The following is a 21,684-nucleotide window of genomic DNA, read 5'->3' as shown; positions in this document are numbered from 1 at the left end:
CTTCAGAATATTTAATCTCTCTAACGGTTACAAATTTCTCTATAATGGGAAAATAATGCACATGGAATTAAGTTTGGATAAATACTTTCTAGATATATATTTGGGTGATACTTTGATTAAAGAGATACCTTTTGACTTTAAGAAGAACGATATAATTACGATTAAACCAACTAAAAATTCAGCTATGGAAGAAGGACAATTTTTGTTTGTTGTAATGTACATAGAAAGAGAGCTTTCCTAAAGACGTTTGCTATATAATAAATATGGATATCTTTGGTAATGTTAAAATGACATCAGAGTTAGATAATACAGTTGTGAGAAAAGATATTGTCATGTTAAAAGAAGAGCTTAACTTCATCAAACGGAGTTATGTTATAGAGCTTCCAAGTCGATTGATATCAGAAAATGTTGAAACTCCGTTTTTTAATACATAATCTATCTACCGCATACAAATTTCTTTATAAAGGTAGGATAATGCATATAGAGTCATCTTACAATACGTATTTTATAGATATATATTTAAATGGTTCTCTAGTTGAAACTTTTCCATTACACTTTAATATAAATGATCTATTAGCAGTTAGACCATCTAAAGATTCTGATCTGAAACATGGTAAATTATTATTGCTTATTATGCATGTGGAAAGAGAAGATGAAGATAGTGACGATGATGATGAGAATGTTGATAGCCTAATATTAAACAGCGATAGTTATTGATTTTCTATATAATAAACAGGATGTATTGTGTTAAGTGTAAGAAATCGACAGATACGAAGAAAGATACTATTAGAATTGAACAAACAAAGAATAGAAGATATCTAAAGAAAGGTATTTGTTCTGTATGTGGTGCTACTAAAACTCAATTCGTTAAAAAGCCCGATTGACTAGAAGAAGGTAAAGGTGTTAGAGAAGACATTATAGAAGAAATTCATAGATAAAAGGTATCGATGATCTTTGCCAAGCTGATCTTGTAGAAATGGATAGTGGAGTATTAAAAGGTGTTTCCAAATTAAATAAAGGTTATAAGCATTTGCTAACGATTATAGATGTGTTTTCGAAATATGCGTTTGCTGTTCCTGTTAAAGATAAGAGTGGAAAGAATGTTACAAAAGCATTCGAATCCATATTAAGAATGAGAAAACCTAGTAACTTACAAACTGATCAAGGTAAAAAGTTTTACAATAAAGAATTTAAAAAGTTAATGGATGAAAATAAGATTAATCACTACTCAACCTATAGTGGTAAGAAAGCTTCTGTTGTTGAAAGATTTAATCGAACACTTAAACAAAACATGTGGAAAAGGTTCACAACACAAGGGAATTATAAATGGATAGAGATATTACCAACACTAGTTAAAGAGTATAATCATCAAATTCATAGAACAATTGGTTTAAAGCCTGTAGAAGTTAATAAGAAGAATGAGCGAACAATATTGGAGAAAGTGTATCAAAAAGAATATAAGCGTGTTAAGCCCAAATACAAGTTAGGTGATCATGTTCGTATAAGTAAGTCGAAAGGGCTATTTGAGAAAGGATATACACCTAATTGGTCAACAGAAGTATTTGTTATTAGTGAAGTTATTCCATCTAATCCGCCTACCTATAGAAATAAAGATTTAGAAGAAGAGGATGTGCAAGGTAGATTTTACGAACCAGAACTATTAAAGACGAAACATAAAGATGAATACTTGGTGGAAAAGGTGTTAAGAAAGAAAGGTGACAAAGTATACGTTAAATGGCTAGGTTTTGATGATTCACATAATAGTTGGATAGATAAAAGTAATGTTGTAGTGTAAATATAAATGTTCGTCTTTTATGGAATAAAGCCATAAAAGGATAGTTTAAATGAGATAGGGGTATCGAAACGCTACCTCATAACATATATTTCCAGGGTCGGAATTCCGGCTGTGGAAATTATCAAAAAAGTAGCAGGTGGTAAAGGAGAAATATGGAATGACGGTCAATAATAATGTGTCAGTATTTTGGACACTCGTAGTTTCCAGGTCTTCAAATCTACTCTGAAAATAAAAAAATAACCGACTCCTCATATACGAGGGGTCGCTCTAAGTATCTAGTAAAAGGTGAAGATAAAGAAACAACATCAATCGTCTCAGGAACATACGTTTATTTCAATGCTACTAAGCTGTGTCAAGACGGTGGTAAAGAGTTTAAAATTGGTTAGAAAATAAAGGATCTAAAAAGTTATTAGATTACTACAACAAACTTCGAAGTGGTCGGGATTCCGGCCACTTAAGAAACTCATCTTACACAGTAAAACTAGCCGGTAACGAAAATGAAGTTAAAAATCAACATTTTCTATATAATAAATATGAGTACTATGGATAGTTCACTTAGTTTAAACAATATCTGCTATGAACAGATCAAGGACAACTATTGGTATGGTCTGTTTGGTGACTTCAAGTTGATTATAGATGAGCACTGGATATTTTAACGCTACTAAACTGTGTCAGAGTGGTGGTAAGAGGTTTGATCACTGGTTAGAAAATAAACAATCAAAAGAGCTAATAAGGTATTATGATGAAAAAACCGATTCCCAGAATTCTGGGAGTCGTTCTAAGTATCTAGTAAAAGGTGGAGGGGATGCAGAAACAAATGTTATTATCTCCGGAACATATGTCTACAAAAAATATTTCTCTCTATTGCTATTTGGATATCACAAGACTTCTATGACAAGTGCTATCATATTATCGAAGACTACTTTTCTAAAGACTTTAAACGATATAAGAATGATAAAGAACGACTTGAAACAAAGGTACAAGAGATAGAACAAACAATGGAGAGATTGAGAATTCAAAACGAGAGCTTAAAAGAAATTGCAGCACCATATACAGATGATGTTTCAAAAGATAATTGTCTAATCATATATAAGAAGAATAAACCTAATGATCCTTTCCCTTATTACCCAATCAGATGTCAAAAGAGAAGTCTATACAAGCCTCTTAATGAAGCAGAAGAAAAATATCCGAATCACGTAATAATATACGAAAAGTTTAGAGATCCTAACAGTATTAAGCTATTCAACCTAATGCAGCAAGAACTAGATATTCGTAAAGGTAAGGGTAATGAGTTTTGGACATCATTATCAGAAGAAGAATTGATTAACAGTATAGATCGCTTGTATGATAGATTATTATCTGATAATTAAGGTTACAACAAGGGGGCCACCAGCACTGGACCCCTTTCAAACATACAACCTCATACAATTTTCAGCGAGAAAATACTTGACATTTTGGACCTCCGAATACAGAGGGGCTAAAAATTTTCTTAAATTTAGTACCATCTGCTTGCTTCTTTTGTTTTGTGTTTGTATAAAGAAGTTTGGTTTCGCTGTGTGGGATTTTGCACATGGGGAAATAAGTTCCTCCGAAGCTAGGAATTTTAGAAACTCGTCTTACACAGTAAAACTAGCTGGTAACGAAAATGAAGTTAAAAATAAAAATTTTCTATATAATAAATATGAGTACTATGGATAGTTCACTTAGTCTAAATGATATTTGCTACGAACAGATTAAAGGCAATTATTGGTATGGTATTTTTGGTGATTTCAAATTGATTATAGATAATACAGAATACTTTAATGCTACTAAGATGTGTCAGAGTGGTGGTAAGAGGTTTGACAACTGGCTGAAAAATAAAGATTCTAAAGAATTATTGGAATACTACAATAAAAAATTAGCTTCCTATAATTGTAGGAGGCTAAATTTAACGTATTATATAGAACCAAAAGGTACAAACGAGAAAGATTTATTAATTTCTGGCACATATATATACAAAAGAATTTTCCTAGCTATTGCTTTTTGGACATCACAGACTTTTACGAAAAATGTTCTGTAATCATGGAAGACTATTTCGTTTCTAATTTTAAACAGATTCAAGAAGACCAAGAAGAGTTACAATCAAGAGTAGAAGAGATAGAACAACAAATGGAGCAATTACGATTGTACAATCAAGAACTAGAAAGCAAAGTTGATTATCTTTAAACAGTTGCAGCACCATATACAGAAGATCCAGGAAAGATACATAGGCTATTCATTATCAAGAAAAACCTTACTAAAGAACAACTTGAAAATATACTCTTTTACTATGACGAAGAAGAACGAGATCAAAAAGAAAGAATAGAACGATATAAGTATTGGGTTGGAAGAGTACAAACATGCAATTACGAAAGTAGGATTAAATAACTCACACTTAAGTATCCAAGTATGAGTATTCTGCTTAACGTCGACGATCCAAACTCTATCAACTTATACAACAGAGCTAAAGAAAGATATGATGATAGAATAACTTGGCACGGTTTGCATATGAACACAGATTTAAGTGATATAGATCTTGTTGACAGGTTTATTCAGTTAAGAGACATTTAAGTATAAAAAATACGAGAAACTAAATATACCATTGCTTTTATGGGCTAATCCATCAAAGTACAATTTAAGTGTTAAACATTAAAAACCCTCTGCTGCAACAGCGAATGCTACATTCAACATATCACCTAAATCGGGATTATTATGATATTTTCTTATTATAGCTCTCCAATCCACAAAATATTTATATGTATATATAAACTCTATAGATAGGTCTTGATAAGTTGAAATGTTAACCCAATGAACTCTGCTTTCGAACTCTGCAATAAATTCTTCTGTTAAATTTTGAGACATTGAAATCATTTCCCAATCTACTTTGTCAGCGTAATCTCTTATAAGGTTTTCTGATAATTGATGAGTTCCAGATAAGCACCACCAATGAACTCTATCTGCATGTTTTCGTATAAAGGCTTCAGAGAGTTTGTTTTTATAAGATATAGCATGAAAATCAACTTTATCTATAAACTCATTAATAAATTCTTCAGATAGCTTTTGATTATACGATACTTCTTTCCAATCAACTCTATCTGCAAATTCTCTTATAAAGTCTTCTGATAAGTCTTGACTTCCTGAAATAATCTCCCAATCAACTTTATCAGCTAATTCTCTTATAAACTCTTCCGATAACTTTTTCCATAAACATATTTCACTCAAATTAACTTTCAGCAGATATTTGCGTATGAAATCTTCCGTAATGTGATCATAGTTATATTCCCCCTCATAATCATCATAACCTATAGATAGCCATTGTTCATCAGTCAATGAATCTAATATTTCATCAGACAAATTCATAACGTTTGCATAGAGAATGTTTTGTATAAGAAATGAGTTGTTTTCTTTAGTGGCTTTCTTGAACAAATGATCTAACATACCTATGGACACGCTAAAATTTATTTTGTCTTCATCATTATAACCACCGATATCTAAATGTTTACATACACAATCAAATATAGGTTTGTAAGATAATATTTCCTTAGCACTAGTCATGTTTGTTTTTATTCTTAGATTTTTAAATTTATTTCATTTTTGCTGGTTTTCTGTATGACAAATATGGAGAAAGAATTTGATTTATTACATGATAGACTTAAACTAATTCATCATGATCTTAAACTTTTAGCAGCACTACTAGAGAAGCAAATACTGTTGAAGGAAAAAGAATTATTAATAATGCAACAAAAAACATCTGATTTGAGTAGTGATGATGAATATAAATATGGTAGTGATGATTATGATGATGATGATGATGAGTAAGTTTACAAAACTGATTCAGTTTTAAATGTGTATAAGTAACTTTGATGGGTCTTCCCATAAAAGTTCTAGACTAACACGCAGTTTAAACATATGTAGGAGCATGCAGATGTTTGAACGACGTGTTAAAAAAATGGACGAAAATGAAGTAAAAAATTTTGGTGTATTTAAAAATTGAAGAGTATAAAGATTTTCTATAGTATAAATAAGATGAGTAATTATAGCAAGTTTACTGTAGTAGAGTTAAGACGACAATGTAAAGAGAGGGGAATCAGAAGATATTCCCGATTAAGAAAAGCAGAACTGATAGACCTTCTTAAACAATATGACGATGAACAAAGCAGAAGGCAGATTAGAAATATATTCCCCTTTAAACAAGAAGTATTTGAAGAACCAAGAATCAAAGTTGAACCACAACCAATCGATGTAAAACGCCAGAACATTGCATTAAAATCAAGATTAGAAACATGGAGATTTACAACAGATTACAAACCACAAGATCCACTTGAACAATATATTACTGCAACATCTAAAGCTATATCAAACAGATTACAAATTAGCTTAAGTAAACATAGTTCATTGAAAGCTAATCTTTATATATTTAATAAGTTGTACATATAAAAAAGATGAAAAAACTCAAAACTTCTATTTTAACACTGAAAACCAAGAAATATATCGATCAAGTAATTTAAAAGAAGAAATAACTAAGATGAAACAAAGATTAAGAACAAGAATGGATGAGCTCCAAGCTAGAGGTTCTGGCTGAGCTCTTATAAACATTAACTTTTTACAACTAGCAATCGTCAAATATACACCATATAGAGGATCAACATACATAGAATTACCTAAACAAATTCAAAACAAAAAGGCAGTAATTAATGTAAAGAATGAAGATGAAAAATGTTTCTTATATTCAATTTGTTCTGCACTATACCCAGTTAATAAAGATCCACAACGACCTTCCAAGTACAAGCAAGCCGTCAAATACTTACAAGAAAAATTAAAAAATATTCATTTTCGTGTAAAACTATGCGATATTCCAAGAGCTGAAAAATTACTTAATATTTCTATAAATGTTTATGCATATGATAAAGACTATTTAATCTATATACTACATCACACACAAAACAAGCAAGAAAATCATGTCAATTTATTATATATAAAAGAACAAAATGAAGACCAAGTTAAAACACACTATTGTTGGATTAAGGATTTAAGCAGACTAGTATGTACACAATTAACTAAAAAGAGAGCTCGAAAATATTTATGTGACAGATGTTTGTTATACTTTTACTCTCAAAACGCTTTAAATAAACATGAGCAAGATTGTTCGTTAAATGAGCCAGTAAAAATAATAATGCCTGAAGAAGGTAAATGTGTTGAATTTAAAAACTACCAATACATAATGAAAATGCCATTTGTGATTTATGCTGATTTTGAATGTTTGTTACATAAAGTTATGGGTTGTAAAGAATGTTATCCAGATAACGAGCCATATACGAAAAAATATCAACAACATAAGCCATATAAAACACAGTTCTGACCAGAGCAGAATGAAATATATTAAAAACTATACTTACAATGTGTTACAGTTTCAAGGACCTAACGTCCTCTTCATCAGACACAAACAGACACAGAGAGTGTTTGTGTCTGATGAAGAGGACGTTAGGTCCTTGAAACTGTAACACATTGTAAGTATAGTTTTTAATATATTTCATTCTGCTCTGGTCAGAACTGTGTTTTATTTGTTACTCTACTTATCCAGAGCCATGGAGTTTGTTCATTAACATAAGCCATCTGGATGGCGATGGAAGTAAAACTAATCCTGTTTTGTATAGAGGTAAGAACGCTGCTACTAAATTTATAAGGTTGTTAACAAAAGAAGCCAAACACATATCGAACATATACAAACAAAATAATGAATTACCATTAACAAAAAGTCAGATAAAAGAGTTCAATGAATCTAAATGTTGTTATTACTGTAAGCAGGAGTATACTAAAGAAAATCATAAAGTTAAGCATCACGATCATATAACAGGAAAATTTGTAGCACCTCTATGTAATAACTGCAATTTAAAAGTCAAAGTACCAAAGTTTGTACCAGTGATCATACATAACTTGACAGGATATGACTCTCACTTGTTTATAAAAGAGCTTGGATGTAATAAAGGAGAAATAGATCTAATACCCAATAATGAAGAAAGATACATATCATTCAGTAAAAAGGTTGGAACTATTAAATTGAAATTTGTAGATTCATTTAGATTTATGGCTTCTAGTTTAGACAAATTGTCATCGAACTTGAAACCTGAGCAAATGATACATACTCAACACTTTTATCCTAATCAAGAACAGTTTCAACTTGTAATAAGAAAAGGTGTTTACCCATATGATTATGTTAACAATTGGGATAGGTTTAGAGAAAGAAAATTACCACTAAAGGAAGCATTCTTCAACAAGCTTATGAACACACATATAAGTGATGAAGATTATGAACATGCAAAGAAAGTATGGAAAACATTTGACATTAAGAATCTCGGACAATACCATGATTTATATTTGAAAACAGATGTATTATTGTTAGCAGATGTGTTTGAGAACTTTAGAGAAACATGTCTTAAAGCTTATGATCTTGATCCAGCTTGGTATATGACAGCACCAGGTTTAGCTTGGGATGCGATGTTAAAGGTGACAAATATAAAATTAGAATTGTTGTGGGATTATGATATGGTATTAATGGTAGAGAAAGGTATAAGAGGTGGAATTAGTCAATGCTCAAAAAGATATGTAAAAGCAAACAATAAGTATATGGAAGATTATGATAAGAATAAAGATTCTTACTTAATGTATCTAGATGCCAATAACTTGTATGGGTGGGCAATGAGTCAATATCTGCCGTATAAGGGATTTAGATGGTTAAGTGAAGATGAGATTGAAGAAATAGATTTCACAAATATACCTGATGATTCTGATACTGGTTACATATTAGAAGTTGATCTTGAATATCCTAAAGAATTGCATGACTATCACAAAGACTATCCATTAGCTCCTCAAAACATATGCCCGCCTGGTTCAAAACAATCAAAGCTATTAACAACCCTATATGACAAAGAAAAATATGTAATTCATTATCGAAACCTAAAACAATGTCTTTCACTTGGATTAAAACTTAACAAGATACATCGAGTAATAGAGTTCGAACAATCAGATTGGTTAAAGAAATATATTGATTTAAACACACAGATGAGAACGAAAGCAGCAAATGATTTTGAAAAAGACTTCTATAAGCTCATGAATAATTCAGTATTTGGGAAGACTATGGAAAATATTAGAAAGAAAGTTAATATCAAACTTGTAAGTGATGAGAAAAAATACGAGAAGCTTGTAGCAAAACCAAATTATAAGAGTACTACAGTTTTTACGGAAAATTTAGTAGCAGTTCACATGAACAAGGTTAAAGTGCAATTTAACAAACCGATTTATGTTGGTATGTCAGTTCTAGATTTGTCAAAATATTTATTGTATGATTTCCATTATAATGTGATGAAACCAAAATATCAAGACAAAGTAGAAGTATGTTATACAGATACTGATAGTTATATATACCATATCCAAACAAAAGATGTGTACGAGGACATGAAAAATTATATTGATTACTTCGACACGAGTGATTACTCTAAAGATAACAGATATAAGATACCACAGGTCAATAAGAAAATACTTGGTAAGATGAAAGATGAACTTAAAGGAACAATCATAGAAGAATTTGTTGGTTTAAGATCAAAAATGTATTCAATCAGGTTCGAAAAAGATAAATGTTGTAAGAAAGCAAAAGGAGTTAAGAAAAATGTTGTAAGTAAAGAACTTTCATTTAACGATTATAAAGACTGCTTGTTCAACCGAAAAGAATATTATAAGATGAATTTGATTAGAAGTTATAAGCACGATTTGTACAGTATAGAAGTAAATAAGTTAGCTTTAAGTTGTGTGGATGATAAGAGATGTGTTTTAAAGGATGGGGTCAATACCCTACCATGGGGTCATTATAAGTTAGAAGAGTTGTAGTTTTAGATGTAAGATTTTAGATTGTAAGTTTTTTAGATGTAAGTTTTTATGATTTTAAATGTCATAAAAGCATATTCGATCTCACTTTAACACTGTAGTTATGGGAATACTTTGCGCCGTGTAACTTTGAATAATTAGTTGGTTCCTTCTGCGCTGGTCAAAAATATTAGGAGGGGTGAAATGCGCCAGAAGTAACAACCCATACTACTTATTAGAGTAAATATTAAGTGTAGATATACGTCCTCTTCTGTGCATTAACTTTTATATGGACCCTAATGGCCCCGCGTGGCGTAGTCGCTAGCGCTCTTGCCTTTGGGGCGAGAGGTGCCGGGTTGGATTCTCGCTGGGAGCACTCGGCCGAAAAGTGTAAACTTTTTTTCAGGCCAACTGTCCTGAGTAAGGTTTTCCTATGTTTTCATCACTCACATCAGGCAAATGCTGGGATGGTACCTAACATACACGTCCCAGGCCACTTCGGGTAAGATGGCATTAAATTATGAAAGCCCAGAAATGTAATTTGTATTCCTGGGCCCTTACTTCATAACTCTCAACGCAAAATTTGCGAATTGCACAGCAACGGAGATCATATGATGCAACAAGTATCCATGCAGATATTGATATGCAGATTATAGCAAAATGAAACTCAAATTTTACGTTGCGTTGTTGTTGAAATCCGCCGCGGGATTAGGCAAGTGATGGATCCATTTCTGATGGGAATGACCTGTCTCTTGTAGCGAGTCTCTTTTGCGCAATCTACTAATATTAGAATTCTTTGATTAATGCTGATCTAGTTCAGTGTTGCCAGAAAGTGTTGATGTGGAGGGTGACGAATTTATCGTCGTGTCGGTCGCATGTTTGAATGGATGTGTGCATGTTATTTGTGTGTATAGGGTTGCGTCATCATGTCGTCCAACGTGGTTGAAGGTGTACAGAAGATCAGTTTGGAGAGCGATGAAAAGGCATGAATTTTATCGCGTAGAAGTATACATATATATATTTTTTTATATATGACATTCACAAATGCTCAGTGTTATTTTTCTCAGATATGCGAAGAGGCCAGGTGCAGGTGTACTAAGGAATTTGTCATCGGTGTGTAGGTCACCCGGTGTCAATTTATTTGTGTTGAATGATCCATTGAAATCCAAATTGGTGTTTGCATGTTAAGCTTGTAGCAGGCTGATTTTAATACAGCTTATAGTAGACATATTAAAATACGCAAACAATGTAGCATATTTTAAGTAGTCACATGGTGTAAGTGGATAATCTAAAATTCAATAACCAATTAGTATTCAGACAAAAAGTCGTCTCAGTAATGAAGTTCAAATCATTTTCCTTATTTTAGCAGCCCTACGTCAGTCAAGGCTGTTCTGATACTGACTTTTAGAGTTCAGAATCTTGGGGACCATTGAGACCAGGTGTTACAGAACGAAGTCAGAAGCCTGCCTACCGTACTTTAGTGCTCTTGCACTCGTTGTGATTTTGTTGTTAGTGGGAGATACTTTGACATCCTACGCAAGTGATCCCTTTCTCGGTGCAGTTTTACAATACGGATCCACAGATTGTAAGATGTGCGGAAAAAATTGGGGAAGTCTTAAGTTTTCCCATTTTATGTCGAGAACCGAACCCCTGCGGGGCTTCTAATCTGTTCCTAGTCCTACTGCTACCCCTACCCCAACTCCTGCTCCTATTACTACTTATATTATGGATCCGTATATTAAAACTGCACGCCTTTCTTAAACACATTACTCTAACTTTTTTTTTTTTTTTTTTTTTTTTTTTTTTTTTTTTTTTTTGCAAGTTTACAATATAGTCATATTTTTTTAATGCACCCTTATTTCAGTTTAGCCCACCTGGGTTTTTGAGCGTCTTATTAGTAAAATGTTAGTACAAAGTTTATCATATTGCTGTATTTTTCACGAGATTCTGGACGTTTATTGGGAGAATGGCACTTTCACATATTAAGGTGTATTACATGCGTAGCCTTAGTATTTAATAGTAAATACTAAGATCAGTGTGAAGTTCTTTATATACCGAGTAAGTGATTTCGCACCTTGGTTTGGGGTGATTAACGAACAAATTAATTAATGGCTTATTTCTATATTTGAAATGGCAAACCCATGTAAAACAAAATGTAATAATACAGTTTAGAGTATATAGCGGACTAGAATGTAGGAATAAGTCGAGGCCTAGGAAAGTTCCTTTATGTGTATTATCGCGGTATGAAGAAAATGTGTTACACGATGGAAAGGGCCAGAATTTGAACTTAGGACCATGCAAACACGATGTGATCAGTTTTGGAGTATTTTTATTACAAGAATAATCTTCAACCGTTGAACATTTACGTACGGCTAATCTTCGACAGGTGGCGACCCAGGATTAGAGACACAAATCGGTTTTCACCGTTGTATTACTAGGGTAAACCATACAGTGTTTCGCACTTTAAGGATTTTTTAAAATATATGTGTCTTTCATCTTTTCAAATATATTCTCTTGATTTTTCCCCCTAAATATACATTAATTCATATTGATTACGGAGGACGTGTATGTTTTACATATTTCAGAAGCAAAAAATGTTTGTAGAGCGTATAGTGAACCCAAGTATAAAACTATAGTGATTGGCACTTTTAAAAATCTGCAACTCCTCTTCTTTATAAAGGACAACATAGTTTTACATTATGTTCTGAAGTATAATACTATAAGGTTACTCTTTGACCAATAATTACAAGAAATTACTAAAAATTGTATTAACCTATCTACAAACAATAAATTTAAATTCAGGCAAAATGATCTAGCTTAAATAAATATTTGAATATGAAAGAAGGAAACGAGAAATAAGGGTCGATTTGTATTACAGAGACTAAATGATATTATTCAATATCATCATAGCCTGATATATTTAGATCTTAGCCGTTATCATCCAGAACGTAGCAAATAAGGCATACAAAATCATCATCTTGGAGGTCTTCTGGGATATGAATCTTGTGATGTTTAGGAATGCAATATAAATGAAAACTATTCGTATACAAAGAACACGTAATATTGTAAGCGTTTCCGACACATGGGCCCATTTCCGACATGATTTATTGAAGTTCTTACTGATATCCATTTGATCACCGAACAAATTTCTCTTTACAGTTTGTTCCTGGTTTGAATTCTGTGGAGAAATGCTTCCGGTTCTGGTAACACTGACCTATTTCTGGTTCCTCTCTGGCTGTACAATCTTTATATCCTATTTTTGCTGGCATTTTCCTTTACTTTTCTACTTTGGATTCCTCTCTCGTTCTTTTCCGCCTAGCTTTTTCTTCTTCAATTTGCTTCTTTCGAGTTTCCTGCTCTCTTATCATTTCTTGGTATTTCTCTCAAGTGACAACAAACGGTAGGCGCTCTATATTGGTTTCCCCTTGCGCTTAGGTGCCTCTAGCTAATGCAGATGATCAGCAAATGACGCTGGCAAGTAAAAAATTATCTACACTTTTCATTCTACAGTTTATTTACATTAAGCTAGGGTTACACTATGCACATCATTTTTCTACGTAATCTCCCTCCTCATTAATGCACTTGGCCCAACGGTCAACGAGCTTACGTATTCCTTCCAAATAAAAGGTTTCCGGTCGTGAACTCACTTTTGCACCGCCTTTAGAACGTCTAAATCTGAGGCAAATCGGCGACCACGCAAAGCATCCCTAGTAGCCCAAACAAGTTAGTCAGATGGAGCTAGGTCTGGGCTGTAGGGAGGGTGTTGCAATAAGTCAAATTTCAGCTTGTTGATGGTTTCAATAGTGTGATGAGCCGTGTGTGGCCGTGCATTGTCATGGAACAACAAAACTTTCTCCAACAGAAACCTCGACGTTTGTTGCGAATTGCCGGCTTCAGGTTCTTTTTCAACATTCCACTATAACTCGCATTGTTGATCGTCTTTCCCTTTCCACTATAACTCGCATTGTTGATCGTCTTTCCCTTTTCCATGAACTCTGCCATTATGAGCCCCTATGAGTCCCAAAACACAGTTAACATAACCTTTCCTGCGGATGGCTCAGTCTTGAATTTTTTCTTCGTCGGAGATCCAGGGTGCTTCCACTGCATACTCTGGCGCTTTGATTCTGGCTCATAGTGATGAATACATGTGTCATCCCAGTGACTATTCTGCTTAAAAATGCATCACCTTCGTTGCTGAAGCGAGAGAGGAAGGGTTGACAGACCCTAGCACGAGTGAGCTTGTGTTCTACAGTAAGCTCTCTTGGTATCCACCGTGCACAGAATTTATGAAAACCGAGCCAACCTGCTCGTTGTGGATGATTTGATGGGCAGAGCCATGACTGATGTTCAAAGCAGCAGCTACCACATCGATAGTGATTCACCTATTTGCCAGAACAATCTCTCGAGCTTGCTGAATGTTGTCATCTGTAGTAGAGGTTGATGGCCGTCCTGCTCTCTCTTCATGCGTTACACTTGTTCGACCACTTTTAAATTTCTCGACCCACAAAAACACAGTTTTACGTGGTAGTGCACTTTTCCCATTTTGCGATGAATGTCTGACCCTTTGATACCCTCCGACCAGAGGAATCGGATCACTGCTCGTTGTTCCTCGTTGATGCAAACTTCTAATGGAGCAGCCATGACATATGTGCAACAGAACGAAGAAAAATGAACGAATTAAGATCACACTTTGACAGCATTACCACAACAGTATAACAATAAAATATGCGAGGACAGAAGACAAGAACTTTATGATAAAAGTGTAGATAATTTTTGACTCGCCTACGTAAATTGCCAGTTTTCAACTATCTGCTTGAGCCTTTACTCATCTCAGCACTTTCTGAACACGATGCACTGACTTCATTCTCAAATGTCTCTACATTTGCATTCCCAGAAAATAATGATGGTCTAACACGTTTGCGTCTTGTTCGTATATGGCGGCAGCTGATGTTTCTTCTGTTTAATTGACTGATGGGTCCTCTGCTAGAGAATGTTGAAGAACATTTGTAGTAATTCCTTTCCCTAATGAATCTGGGTTACTGCCTTGTGTAGATGTTTTGAAATGTCTACACAAACAATATGAGACTGACATTTCCACACTACGATTCTTTTTCGAATCCTCCACTTTAGTGCTTTCCAACTATTGCAATATATCTTCTACAAAGTTTGAGAACTGCTCAGCTGTTAAGATAATAGTTTCGTTTGCTCACCAACGTTGAACAAATATTGGTGAGGACGTAGATGTGTTCCTAATGCATTTACTATAGCCATACTAATTTTATTTGGGTCAAAGGGGACAAGTCAAAGGAGGGTAAGCCATTCTTAATAATTGAAAGGGAAATATAATTATCCACTACTTCTTTAAGAAGAGGAGCAAAATTCAGCTTATTCACATTTCATCGGGATGGTTATGCCTCCAATTCCAAACCACTTTTCTCCTTCTTTATTGGTCGAAATGCTGCAACATTTGCTGTTTGGAGTATTCGATTTGCATTTGGATACAACTGGTATTCGAGTTGCATTTGGATACTGTTCTATTGGTAAATCACAGCATAGCTGACTGAACTGGTACGTTAGGTGCGTCTTATGTCCATCAACAAAATGAGTGGAAATTTAACATTTTGTTGTTTGTACAACACATTAGCAACGCATTCGTAGAATATCTCACCTTTCGTCCAATCGTTGTTACTATGTCAAACACACCATCCCTTTGAACTCCCCAAGACTTAGCCACATCTTTTGGAATACGGACATAAAGGCACACTACTATTGGTGGAGTTGTATCACCGTTAGTGGTAAATGTAAACATTACTGTTATTAAATCTTTAGCATTAACTTCATACACATTTTGGCACTCTTTTCAGCTAGAACACTATTTGTATCTTTTTCACTTATATAGTTTTTTTCTTTTTTTTTCTTCACAAAATTGGAGTAGGACCGAAGTCATCTCTGCAACTAGATTTTTTTTAACGGAATTACAGTGTAAATCTTGGTACACCGTACATCTTTGAGGCTGGTTTGATTGTCATGCTTGCTGAAACTGCTTGGAGAGCATAATATTTAGGAGTTCGAATTCTTGGTATATTGCAATATTGGGCTAGGTCTCTAACCAACAGAAACTAACATTATGACAATGTGCCGCCATAAATATAAATTGAATCGATGAGTTCGAAGACCAGTCATCTCCACTTTTTGACAAAATTGAGATTCTTGCACGTTCCAGCTTAACTGATGTGGGAACGCCACTTAGGCTGAAAACAGGTCATCTCCTCCCACTGGTTGTAGAAAATATTGAGCATTGAAATTTTTATTTAATTTGGAAACATAACATATCCTGGAAAGACTTGTTTCGATGGGGATGAGAGGTTTTCAAACTCAATGATTCAATTGAAAAGAAAACAAAAACTGACAGTGTTTTGTATCAATAGGCAAAGCGCCATTTCTTAGAATTTCGGCGCACTGTATTTGGGAAGTCATGTAAATAAAAATCACTACCAATTGTTAGCAGCGTTTGCCTACAAATAGTTTTAAAGACCAAGCACCAATTTGCTTATATGCGATTAACTTTAAAAACTTTATAGAGTTAATTATCTCATAATGAGATTCTGGCGCTTGTTCTAGTGTTGTATAACACTACTAATAAGCCATGACTTCTGATTCACGCGATCGAAACTAAGAACTCAAGTGATCATTTTTTTTTTTTTTTTAATTTAATTTGATTATTTTTGAATTATAGTGAGTGGCACCACGATATACAGTAATTGGCAGGGGTGCCATTAGCTAGAAAGAGTTAACATAGGAACATGAGAATTTAGTACATTTTGTTGCTGTCTTTAAAAGTGTTCCTGAACAAAGGGAAGTTCATTATGCACTCTGTAACTAAACTATATGAATGAGTGCGTAGAGTTCTCTGTGGTTGTATGGATAATCATGGTTCGATAGCTAAGAGGTTTGTAGTTCGAAAGCTGAAGATTGTTTAGATTCTTAATACCCCAGATTTTAAGATCTCTCTCTCCCTTCGCAATCATCTGGTCTAAAAGTTCTCTACCTTAATTCGACAAATGCCTGATGTGATCCTCGTAATTCGGAAACTTTCCTTGTTCTGTTTCACAAAATTACAAATTTCGTCTTAATATGGATGCTGTCGAATCATTTTTTCTGTATTTTAAACTTGCAAATGTAAATTATCTCTCTCCCTCTCTCTCTCTCTATCAATCACACTCACTCACTCAATGAATGAATGTCATCCACCATGAATTCTCATGGCTTGGGATGAAACTTTCGACTCTTGAAACCAAATATAAGCGCTCTAACAATGTGCTGTCGTAACTCTGTAGGTTTGTTGTTAAAAAGCGATATCATTGTACATTTTGTTCGGATGGGGGTGGGTGGTTATTCTGTGCCGATATAAGAGTTTCACTTTTTATATGTGTTTACTATACATTTGATCAAATAATATGTGTTTATCAAACTCAAGGGGGGGGGGGTATTTACACCCTCATGTCCTCCCCGAATGGCGCACCTGGAACATTTGCTTGCAATTACTGGGAAAAATGAAATTAATCATTGATTAACACACATTTCTGTCAGTAGTTTTTAGAGCTCGGCGCCCGCATTACAGACTGTGGGAAGCACAAAACCTACTGCCGTAATTGACAGTTGCCATAGATTTCGCAAGAGCATCTTCTAGTTTAATGTGATATGCGGTCTTTGAAGAAGGGAAAAAATGCATATAAAGGCGTTTATGAAACTAACATTTTCTGTAACATTTTCCAAACCACAAATAGCACGATCCCATCATTTGGCGCGTTTTAAGGGAAACTAAAAGAATCGTCAGTCATAACCGCAGGGTTGGACTCACCTGAAAAAAAAAAAAAAGTGTTCTTGAGTTTTTTGTTATTATATTATTGGTACAACTAAGGTGATCACATTGAAAGTGATTTTTATCAGATTGTGGATTTTCCTTGGGCGAATTAGCTGCTTTTATGTCAAGGTATATGACCTTTATAAAATTCTGAAAGCACTGAATGAATAATAATAATAAAAATAGCCTCAGATAATTATAGAACAAATTAATGTATGGAATATGTTTATAGCCTATTTGAAGTAACATGCAGTTTTATGTTTTAGAAACTACTTTTCGTGAATAGTGTGCTCGCCGACTCGGCAGTGTGCCAAGAGACGTTATCCCTCACACGTTTGACAGGTTTATGATCATAGATGCCGGTGCTACCAGTAAATATGTAACTGCATTAGTAAAACTATTTATATTATTTCTTACATTTGATGGTAATACAAGTATTCGGTAAAATTTGGTTTTCCAACAACAGTACGGTGAGTCATTTGTTGCTACTTTTTCAAATAAGCAATCCGTGAAATCAACACCAGTAATAGCGTAAAGTTGTGACATTTAAGAAGCATAATGCTCGAAGTTCCGAAGACTACGTAACGCTTACTATTTCAAGTGCTGAATTCAAACTTCCGTGCTAGTGGAAATTGTGATTTCCAATAAAGAAAGCTGAATTTCTGGGAAAAACCCGTTGGGAAAGAAATGCTCACGAAATTCCCGCAGTTGAACGCACAAAGTATCGAAAGTGAACTTCAACAATAAAACCATTTATTTTCCGCTCGAAAATATTTATTTCATATAAGACATTTTGAAACTTTATTTTATAAATAGAATTCTATCTTTGTTTTAAATCAATGTATTTGGTATTCATATGTGGCGAACGTCACTGAGGCTCCTGGGATGACTCGATCTATATTTGTTCTTCTGTCTGCCTGTACCGCGCACACTACAAGGTAAACTTTCAATCTCTTAAGTTTAAATTTTCAGGGTACAAGCATGAGACATTCTACATTTCCTGTATAGATTTTGGCGGTATACCAACGTAAAATTTCAAAATGACGGCCTTTTAAAAAAAATATAGCATGTATCCATGCTACAAAGCGCAATTCTCGGTCTTGTTTAAATTTTCAGAGTAGAAGCACGAGACACACTAAATAAGCTGTATATATATATTGGCGGCGACGCAAATTTCAAAATGGCGGCATTTTTCAAAATAGCGGATATCCACGCCACAGGGTGCAATTTTCGGACTTTTAAATTGAAATTTTGAAGATAGAAGTATGAGACATTCTAAATTTGCTGTTTAGATATTCTCCGCGATCCAATATAAGGTTTCAAAATAGTGGACATTTTTTAAAACAGCAGTGATCAAAAAATTGTTGCAAGTTGTTACAATGACATTCGTGATATATAAACATATTTTAATACTTTCAACCAGGAGACATTGAAATATTTCGAAAATACCCGGAAAAACCCATGTGGGTCCAAGTGGGTTGGGCTTTTTTTTTTAAAAAAAAAACTGTTTTGCAAACCCTGCATGACGACTGGTTCAGGGACTTAAATCATACCATTGTTACTCTAGCTACACGTAGAGACAATCACGCAATTTCACATTGTCTTTGCTCACTTTTTATTTATCTGAACATCGTTTATTGTGTGAATAATCTTACCTTGTGTCACGAATTTGAGTTATGTATCTAATAGTATCTATCAGCAGTTGTTTCTTATGATTACACATCACCGAAAACGCAAAATAGGGAATCTACTATTGCAGGGTTGAAGCTGGGACCACGTGTTTTGGAAGTACTGCACTGCTGTACAGAACAGTCTTCCACACACTGTCCATTCTGTTATCTCCAATTCTTTTATAGTATTTTAACTTATTAGTATTAATTTAGTACTAATTTTTGTTAAATTCTTCATTCATTTTCATTTTTGAATCTTATTTTCGTATATAGTTTAAAATTTTATCTTCATTTATTATTTCATTGCTCTATTGTACTTGTACAGACTTACATGTCTATTGATGTTTTTTTCCTCAAGTAAGCTGTCCATTTATGGTGTAGTAGGCAACACGCATCATGTGATTTTGCTTTTCGTCGTTGCACCCTACTGGGCACTTTTAAGCCTTTTTTTGTTCTGTAATTTTCCTTTTCTCCCTACTAGTTTTGCTAGCTGTTGAAGCATTTTAGCAAAAATGCTCATAGTTTACTTTTTTAAAAATTTTCTGATAGGTAATGCATAATTATAGAAATATCGAATCCGAAAAACAAAGACCTATGTTGCTATGGGAAAATTTTTATACAGTAAATCTGAAACCTTGTTCGTTTCAATACTACAACACGTTTTTGACAGGACTATATAGGACTGCTGTACCATTCCCTATTCAATTTTCTAGCGATAGAAGTTACATAGCCTTCAGAACTGCCGAAAATTAAATTTAGGATTGAAAAAAAGAAAGAAGAAAGCATATTATTTGGTTAATCAGTATACTGTGACTGATTAAACAAAAACTATTAAGGAAACGAAAGAGAATATGTCGAGCAGTATGATAGTACTGGATAATGTCGTTTGTTATATTTGATAGAGCTGGGTTCGTTAATTTGAAGTTTTGCGTCCCTTTGAATACCAAGGCTGTATGAGACATAGACCTACAACTTGGGATCCAAACCCCATGAGCTTCCACTGGAAAGAATCCGGGAATCTTGCGCCAAAGTCGCGTACGCTGCCACATAACCACAAGTGAGTTCAGTGAGGTCCGTGTGAGAAGTTCCGTATAATGATTTTTTTTTTTTTCCATTTTTGTAAAATTAAAAGCTTTGTTGATTGCATGTCTAGAAAAGCTTGGCCTAGTTACACATATACCGCTATAAGTTTTCTGATCCAAGTCCAATGGGAACAGTGTAAACATACGATAAAAAGACAGTGTTTTAACAGAGCAGTACGGAATAATTTTAAATTGTTTACTTTACAGCGGAAATGATATAAGCAGTCAAGTCTGTAATGTATGGAAGAATTGTTTGGTAATACAAAGAAGTAGCTAATTAAGAGCTCGAAGTCTATTACTCTAAGATGGTTTTTGGTAATCTTAAATCAAAAGAAGGAATATCAGAATTGGACGACTTCCTTTCGACAAGAAGCTATATTGAAGGATTTGAGCCTACGTTAGCTGATACAGCTGTTTTCGAAGCCTTGGGTAGTTTGCCTGGAACACAATTTCCTCACGTACGGCGTTGGTATCGTCATATTGAAAGCTTTGGCCCTGGTCGTAAAACCTTCCCGTCAGCTAAGGAGACTTACATAAACAGTGTCAGGGTTAATGGTCCCGCTGTTGATGGTAGCAAAATAATGGGAAAGTCTGGAGGATCAAAAGGCTCAGAGGTGAGCAAATGTACAGTGTTTTCTTCAATCATTTGTTCGTTTCTTATCGTGGAGCATGCTGCATGTTAAAAAGACTGCTTTACCTGTGGCGAAACGATTTTGTGTGCTTTGTCCTATTTATATTTTACTTTAGTTTCCCCAAAATAAGGTTAGAAATTTGATTATTTACAAATGTAATATCACTTGGGCTTTAGTTGTTCGTCAGAAAATTCCAGTAAAGTGGTTGAGCGAAAATGAAACATCAATGGCATGCTTGCTTTGTATACAGTTCGTTCCATTCGACAAGTTTCACTAAAATTGTCATGTGTCAGAATAACTGTATTGCACCTTCAGTAAAATTTCTAACTGATTTCTTTCCTTAGACGCTTTTCCGTTGTTGAGTCTTCACCTTCATTTAGCACCCAGTAATGTCACCTTTCAGACAGTAGAGCGGTAGAAACTGTAGAATCAGTTGTATGATTCGTAAAATTGGTAGACTGTGGCTAACTCAAAAAGTTTATATAAATTGATAAATGATCTTAGGTTTTGAAAATTCTAAACATAATCTCTCACTGAAATTTAGTGATTAATAAAACTTGAAAATAGTTATTCGTATTAATGCTTTAAATATTACTTCACAAGTTCACAAGTCAAGAAATATGTAATGTTTGCCTTTCATGAGCAAGTGTTTCTTTCATTCTTTCTTTCTTTGAAATTTTTCCAAACTATATTTTCTTCTCTTGAGTTCTCTGGTGTACAAAGAAGAGGATTTTTATATAGCGTGCATTTTTCTTTTTCCGGAAGG

At 34.0% G+C, this 21,684-nt stretch overlaps 1 protein-coding gene across 3 annotated transcripts in view; it reads left to right on the top strand.

The window, feature by feature from the left end:
• The first annotated feature begins 10,488 nt into the window (after positions 1–10,488).
• The window catches only part of ThrRS (threonine--tRNA ligase), a 72,638-nt gene continuing 61,442 nt past the window's right edge, over positions 10,489–21,684 (top strand). The window contains exons 1-2 of one of the 3 annotated variants that reach the window (XM_081745834.1): positions 10,501–10,783; positions 20,494–20,900. In XM_081745834.1, the coding sequence (XP_081601960.1) occupies positions 20,592–20,900 (309 nt within the window). In that variant the 5' untranslated portion in view covers positions 10,501–10,783; positions 20,494–20,591. Of the gene's footprint in view, positions 10,784–20,493; positions 20,901–21,684 lie in introns of all 3 variants that reach the window. The other 2 variants (XM_081745853.1, XM_081745843.1) reach the window with 2 other exon arrangements.

This window comes from Thermobia domestica, chromosome 2, assembly GCF_964235325.1.
Source record: "Thermobia domestica chromosome 2, izTheDome1.hap1.1, whole genome shotgun sequence".
NCBI lineage: Eukaryota > Metazoa > Arthropoda > Insecta > Zygentoma > Lepismatidae > Thermobia > Thermobia domestica.
This window is presented reverse-complemented; position numbering and strand designations above follow the sequence as displayed.